At 45.1% G+C, this 7,773-nt stretch overlaps 1 protein-coding gene across 1 annotated transcript in view; it reads left to right on the forward strand.

Moving 5' to 3' along the window:
- LOC123962973 (protein NLRC3-like) overlaps positions 1-6,637 on the forward strand; it is a 17,098-nt gene extending 10,461 nt beyond the window's left edge. The window contains exons 6-11 of the mRNA XM_046039487.1: positions 3-885; positions 997-1,473; positions 1,816-1,989; positions 2,925-3,098; positions 5,634-5,807; positions 6,187-6,637. Coding sequence (XP_045895443.1) covers positions 3-885; positions 997-1,473; positions 1,816-1,989; positions 2,925-3,098; positions 5,634-5,807; positions 6,187-6,448 — 2,144 coding nt within the window. The 3' untranslated portion in view covers positions 6,449-6,637. The remainder of the gene's footprint in view (positions 1-2; positions 886-996; positions 1,474-1,815; positions 1,990-2,924; positions 3,099-5,633; positions 5,808-6,186) is intronic.
- Positions 6,638-7,773: the final 1,136 nt, after the last annotated feature.

Here is a 7,773-nt window from a genome sequence, read left to right on the forward strand (position 1 = left end):
TCTCCTCACGCTGCTCCATGTTTTCCATCCAACATTACAGAAGGTCCCAGCAGAGAAGCTCGCCGTCTGGAAACTGTTGTTCATCTTTGACGGCCTGGATGAAAGCAGACTTTCATTGGATTTCCACAACAGTGAGGTTGTGTCTGATGTCACACAGAAGTCATCAGTCAACCTGCTGCTGACAAACCTCATCGAGGGGAATCTGCTTCCCTCGGCTCTCGTCTGGATAACTTCCAGACCTGCGGCGGCCAATCGGATCCCTCCTTCGTGTGTTGGCAGGGTAACAGAAGTACGAGGCTTCACTGACGCCCAGAAGGAGGAGTACTTCAGGAGGAGAGTCAGTGATGAAGAGCTGTCCAGCAGAATCATCTCACACATCAAGACCTCCAGGAGCCTCCACATCATGTGTCTAATCCCAGTCTTCTGCTGGATCACTGCTACAGTTCTGGAGCACATGTTGACTACAGAGCAGAGAGGAGAGCTGCCCAAGACCCTGACTGACCTGTACTCACACTTCCTGCTGGTTCAGATAAAGAGGAAGAAGCAGAAGTACGATGAGGGACATGAGACGAGTCCACAGGAGCTGACGGAGGCTGACAGGAAGGTTCTTCTGAAGCTGGGGAGGCTGGCGTTTAAACAGCTGGAGAAAGGAAACATCATGTTCTACCAAGAAGACCTGGAGCAGTGTGGTCTTGATGTCACAGAGGCCTCGGTGTACTCAGGAGTTTGTACAGAGATCTTCAAAAGAGAGAGTGTGATCTTCCAGAAAACGGTCTACTGCTTTGTTCATCTGAGCGTTCAGGAGTTTCTGGCTGCAGTCTACATGTTCCACTGTTACACCAGCAGGAACAAAAAGGGACTGGAGGACTTCCTGTGGAAAGACTGGAAATACCTCACAAAACACAGTGAAAAACACAGGGACTCAAAACCTACAGACTGGCGATATCAAACTTACCACCAATCCCTTCTGGATAGTCTGGATAGTGACAGTGAGGATGAGCATGACCCAAGCCTGGAGGACCTCCTGAGGAGTTCCATGAAGAAATCTCTCGAAAGTAAAAATGGCCACCTGGACCTGTTTGTTCGCTTCCTTCATGGCCTCTCTCTGGAGTCCCACCAGAGACTCTTAGGAGGCCTGCTGGGTCGGACAGACAACAGTCCAGAAATCATCCAGAGAGCCATCAACAACCTGAAGGAGATGAACATGAACTGGATCTCTCCTGACAGAAGCATCAACATCTTCCACTGTCTGACGGAGATGAACGACCACTCAGTACATCAGGAGATCCAAGAGTTCCTGAAGTCAGAGAACAGATCAGAGAAGGAACTCTCTGAGATCCACTGCTCAGCTCTGGCCTACATGCTGCAGATGTCAGAGGAGGTTCTGGATGAGTTGGACCTGCAGAAGTACAACACATCAGAGGAGGGACGACGGAGACTGATTGCAGCTGTGAGAAACTGCAGAAAGGCTCTGTAAGTCCAAATGTACCATTATCAACACTGTAAAGCGACGTAAAGCTGAAGCATCAGTATTACAGTAAAGATACATGCTCACATCTGCACAAAACTTTACATGCTTGATAACTGTCCCGCCCTGAACAGATCTACATGCCAATATTCATTTATAATCGTATCACCAAGTGCTCTAGAGCGCCACAAAGGGGACACAGGAAGTGACGGATAACACCTTCATGCAGCTGAGTTGCAGCTGCTCAATTTAATGTGCTTTGTGATGCAAAATGCACAGAGTCTATTTTTAGAATAATGTGTCAGATTTTATTATATTTTTAAGTTTTATATTCTCTGTCATCACAGACTTTCCTTTTGTGGACTCTCAAAAACTCAGTGTGAAGTCGTGGCTGCAGCTCTGAAGTCCAACCCCTCCCATCTGAGAGAGCTGGACCTGAGTGACAACGACCTGCAGGATTCAGGAGTGAAGCTGCTGTCTGCTGGACTGGAGAGTCCAAACTGTAGACTGAAGACTCTGAGGTCAATTCATGTGTTCTGCTCTTGTCCATCTACCAAATTTAAATCCATAACAGAAGTTTTAAATTTTCTTCAGTTCTCTTGTGTTCTGAGTTTGTCTGAGCACAAATCACAACAGCTCTGAATTTAGTCTGAACTTAAACTGGATTCATGTTGATCCAGTTCTAAAGACGACTGAGGATGAAGCTCACAGTCAGTCAGCTGTGTCTTGATGGAGATGACTGTGGTGATGATGCTTTGAAATGAGCATCAGAACTGCTGGGACAGGTGTTAAAGAGCTCTGCACTGCACTTAAAGTCTTATTCATTTCATAAAGTCTTTTTATTTTGGAATTCTATAGAAAACATCTGTCTTAGTAAGTCACACGATTGTTCTGAATTAGAAGAAACAGAGGAGAATGAAAGTAACAAAAGTACCAACATGTCTGACTTGGGTCCACTTGGATCCAGACTGGCTTGAGATCAGCAGCATGTTATTGATCTGTGTTGACATGAATAGGTGTATGAATGTTGTGCTGACATTTGGACAGTGTTGACAATTTCTGCGTCCTCATGAACTGGCGCTGAAGTCAAAAGTGAGGTCAGAAAAGGGTTACACAAACACACATGAAAAGGGACATTTGATTTATTTTTCTTCTCCCGTTATGCGGATAGTTCAAGAACCAGTACGCATTAACGCGATGATTTTTTTATTACTACCTGTAAGTTGATTACTGAAGTTATCAACAGTAATGCGTTACATTACTGCGTTACAGACAAAAGTAATCTGATTACAGTAACGCGTTACTTTGTAATGCACAATAACACAATGACAAAGTCTGTCTACTCATTTTAGTGAAAAGATTTGACATAGTAATGTTGATCTACACATTTAAAACCTGAACACATCTGATTGGATTAGAAATTGATTTTTATCTCCATCATTTATTCTTTATTCAGATTGGAGAGCTGCAGTTTGTCAGAGATCAGCTGTGCTTCTCTGGCCTCAGCTCTGAAATCCAACCCCTCCCATCTGAGAGAGCTGGACCTGAGTGAAAACAAGCTGCAGGATTCAGGAGTGAAGCTGCTGTGTGGTTTTCTGGAGAGCCCAGACTGTAGACTGGAGACTCTGAGGTCAGACACCATTTTTTCCTTCTGTGCTGAGATTAATATGATGTGAATGTTGTGGTGACACTAAAGTGCAGATATAAGGCTGATATTATACTGATCCACACTGAGGATCTTAATGCTAAAGTCTCTCTTCTTCTTCAGTGGTTTAGTCCATTGACTTTGGCAGAGCAATGTTGAGCTCTACATTTAAAAGCTTAATATAACAAGAAAAGTCTCCACTGGATAATTCACTGAACCTCTTAAACTCCTGATTTTCAGCTTCTTGTTATGATTAGGTCTTGCCTCCTTCTATTTCCTAGTGTTCCCCTTCGAGGGAACTCGAACTGCGTCGGTTGACGACACTATGGGAACGCCTCTGGGCGTGGCAGGGCTGAAATCTTGAATGAAACTACTCCAATCCTATTGCCGTTGCTAGAACGGTAGCGTGTGACGGTGTAACTGGAGGCGTACCGGACACATTAGCTTTTTCTCTTCAGCAGGCACTCTGGCATGTTTGAGACTACAAAGAAGTACAACCACACAAAGGTGAATGTGGCTGCCATGGCAGCGTTCCACACCCCTCTGAGGGATGGGCCTCTGGGGAGGCTTCCACTGGTCGTGCGCTTCCTCCGTGGAGCCCGGAGGATGAGACCTGTGACTCGTTCTACTACTACTACTACTGGCAGTGGTTCTCGAAGCGCTGGCTGAGGCCCCCTTCGAACCCCTGGAGTCAGCTGAGGCCAAGCACCTGACCCTTAAGATGGCCTTTCTCCTCGCTATCACCTCTCTGAGGAGGGTGGGGGATCTCCAGGCACTTTAGGTTTCTCCTCAATGCCTGGAGTTTGCCCCAGGGAGGGTCAGAGCCATCCTGCACCACTGTTCGGGCTATGTCCCTAAGGTTCCCTAAGGTTCCGTCCAGGTTGGCAGGGTCTATGGTGCTGCAGGCGTTTGATCCCCCACCTCATGTGACGGCGGAGGACGGGAGACTTCATCTACTCTGCCCGGTCAGAGCGCTGAGTATTTACACTCTGAGGTCCTCCCGGTGGAGGAAAGCAGAACAGTTGCTGGTGTGTTTCGGGTCCCCCAAGGCTGGGCTCTCCGCTTTCAAACACACGATCAGCAACTGGATCGTTCAGACTATTTCCCTGGCCTATCAGGTGTGCAGGTTACCTTCACCTATGGCCGTAAGGGCACACTCTACTCGGGGCATGGCGGCCTCTAGGGCCCTCCTCGCAGGGGCTTCGCTCCAGGATTTGTGTGAGGCAGCTGGCTGGGCCACTCCTAACACTTTCATCCGGTTTTACAGTCTGGACCTTCCTTCTGCACCCGGCGCCCGTGCACTCTCCTCTTAGTCGTGCCTACGGGTAATTGCATGCTGGGGGGCAGGCGGAGGCTTCGGCGTGGCATAGTGGGTATTCTCGTTCCCATAGTGTCGTCACCGACGCAGTTAGAGTTCCCTCGAAGGGGAACGTCTCGGGTTACGTATGTAACCCTTGTTCCCCGAGAAGGGGAACGAGACACTGCGTCGGTCCGCCACACCTCACCCCGCCTGGAGTGCCTTGCTTCATAGCAAAGAGCTAATGTGTCCTGTGTGCCGGCGTGCTTATATACGCCTCCAGTTACGCCATCACACGCTACCGTTCTAGCAACGGCAATAGGATTGGAGTAGTTTCAGTCATGATTTCAGCCATGATTTCAGCCCTGCCACTGCCCGCCTGCCTACCTGAACTCTGCGTGTCAAACTGCCACGCCACCCTGAACAGAACTAAAGGACGCCATTACCAAGCCCCACACTGTCTGGAGATCCCCGCTTCGTCTACAACCTTTCGCTCCCTTCCCTGCTTCATTTTATAATAAATCTGATTGTGTGTTTGTCGTCTAACTTGTGTCCGCCTCTGAATCCTCCACTAAACCTTAACACTTCTGTTCCATATCATGTTTTAAGGAAATGAGAATAAAACTACATCAATTCAATGAAGAAATAATAATCTCCATTTCAACTATCAGACAATAACAAATATATTCAGTATTTGTTTTTTCCAACATTGTTCTGACGCTATATGATGCTTATATGACTGAATAGTTTAAAGTGAAGAAGCTTTGATTTGATGACTCCACTATTCCTAAAAGAAATATTGTAGATGTCTTTTGTTCACATTTGCCCAAAGTCCATCCTGACATATTTGGCATCTTTGGAAACTTTGGTATCTTGAGTGGAATCTTAAATCAGTTTCTGTGGGTTTTTCTTTGTGTTTGGCTGCACAGCATGAGTTTGTATAGATGGAGCCACTGGTGGAGCTGCAGAGTTTAAGAGCTGAAGTCACTACGTCTTTATTGAAGTAGCAGCACGTTGTCATTAATATTAATGAGAGCTCTTTTTACCTTTTTGTATTTTACTGTTTGAACCTGCATCCTGTTGGGTTCAGGTGTTTGGAGTTTCCATTTTCTAAACTTCTACATTCTAAACCTTCTTCAGCTCTGATTACAGATTATTAAACACTGAATGATTTCAAGCAGGAACATTGTCTTCTAAAGTTACATCATTTATTCTTTATTCAGATTGTGGCGCTGCAATTTGTCAAAGATCAGCTGTGCTTCTCTGGCCTCAGCTCTGAAGTCCAACCCCTCCCATCTGAGAGAGCTGGAGCTGAGTAACAACAAGCTGCAGGATTCAGGAGTGAAGCTGCTGTGTGGTTTTCTGGAGAGTCCACACTGCAGACTGGAGACTCTGAGGTCAGTTCACTGACTCTCTGTTACTATTGTAGATCTGATATGTTTAATTAACAATTGAAGCTAATTTCTCTTCATACATAACTTCCATCCATAAAGTTGTAAATGTCCTTTTGTTCATATTTTCATGTTTCTTGTACTAAATTTAGTCTGCAGTCACAAAGACTCGTGTCTTAAAGAAACTGTAGAAAATGTCCGCTGTTAGTCGTTAAAGTAAATTAATATCTCAAATTTTGGTCACATCTGTATACAGAATATCCTCTGAACTAATATTTGTTTTAAACTGATCAAGTTTACTTGTTGAAGTAGAAATATTTCATTTAATGTTCATCTGATTGGATTAGAAATGGATTTTTATCTCCATCATTTATTCTTTATTCAGATTGAGAGACTGCAGGTTGTCAGAGATCAGCTGTGCTTCTCTGGCCTCAGCTCTGAAGTCCAACCCCTCCCATCTGAGAGAGCTGGAGCTGAGATACAACTACCTTCAGGATTCAGGAGTGAAGCTGCTGTCTGATCTGAAGGAGAGTCCACACTGCAGACTGGAGACTCTGAGGTCAGTAGAGGGTTGGACTCATGCTGGTTTCAGCAGTATTGTACTAAACACAGTTAGTATCAAAGCAGAGATCCAGTATTTCCTGTAAACCTCCAACCTTCTCAGCGGCTGCTTTCCTCAGTGAAGCTGTGAGAGGAGAATGGTGACAGGCTTCAGGATTGGACAGAAAGACAGAGAGAGAGAGAGAACAGGCAGTGATCATGTGTTTGAGTTGATGTGAAGACGACTGTTGTTGTTGTGTTCATGTCTCCAGGAAATAAAGCTGGATTCCAGCTGACGGCATCTCAAGATGTATAGAGACAGTGGTCCTCATTCATCAAACTGTCGGACCATCAAATCTGATCTCAGAGTGTTTGTTCTCTCATTTCAACACTAAACTACTGATCAGTTCATCTTTGTCACAGCTCCGAGATCAGTCTGACTGAAGCCTGCAAATCACTGGCTCTTATTTCAGAGAACCATTATTACAATTAGTAATTAGTAACCTTGTGGTCTTTCTACAGACCAGAACCTCTGCTGAAGTCCAGTAACCACAGCTGATCAGTCTTTGTAGGGCCTTTAAAGGGGCTATATGTAATGTGAGGTATCCGGGTCGGATTCAGCGCTGTGCACGCTCCCGAGCCTCTCTTGTACGACAGCGACAACATGGCAGCTAACGACATGCAGTCCACTAACACCATCAAACAACTGGCTCACAACGAAACACAGGCTCCAGTGTAAGGATACAAAACAACAATAAAGTTTTATGTGCTGAAGCCCATCAGACCAAACAGGTTCAGATGATGTCGAGTAAGAACAAAGTGAGCATTAGTAAAGCTGGAGAAACACAGAGAAAGTAATGTTAGCTCGCCGGCTACCGCCGAGCAGTTGCTAATGTTATCCGGTGCAAAGTCACTTTCCATATTACTTCAACAACTAACACGACCCATGTTACTATCCTGTGTAAAAAATCATTATTAGTCTATCAGAATACGCTACCCCTGATATCTTAAATAAAGATGTCATAATATAGTATTTCAACATGCTCCCCATCTCCGTACAGTATACATGGAGTGAGTAGTGGTGCAATATAAAATGATTCTGTGGTGGGAGCATTATTTGATAGGGGATCTTAGTCTATCAGAATACGCTACCCCTGAAATTATGTTATAATATAATCAAAAAACAGAAGATGTCATACTGTGACAGTTATACCTTTATGGGATTGAAAAAGGGAACACATAAGGTAGCATTTTTCGATAGGGCAGAGCGACTCGATAGACTCTGCTGTCGATTTGTGCTACGGTAGCATTTTTCGACAAGGCAGCATAGATCGTCAGAACACCGGCATGCTGGTGTTCCTGTGTTTATTGCAGGATTTCTGTATGAAAGCAGTTGTGTTTCGTATTATGCTCGCTCATGAGTTCAAGCGAG

The sequence above is a fragment of the Micropterus dolomieu genome, linkage group LG23 (genome assembly GCF_021292245.1).
Source record: "Micropterus dolomieu isolate WLL.071019.BEF.003 ecotype Adirondacks linkage group LG23, ASM2129224v1, whole genome shotgun sequence".
In the NCBI taxonomy this organism is placed as follows: domain Eukaryota; kingdom Metazoa; phylum Chordata; class Actinopteri; order Centrarchiformes; family Centrarchidae; genus Micropterus; species Micropterus dolomieu.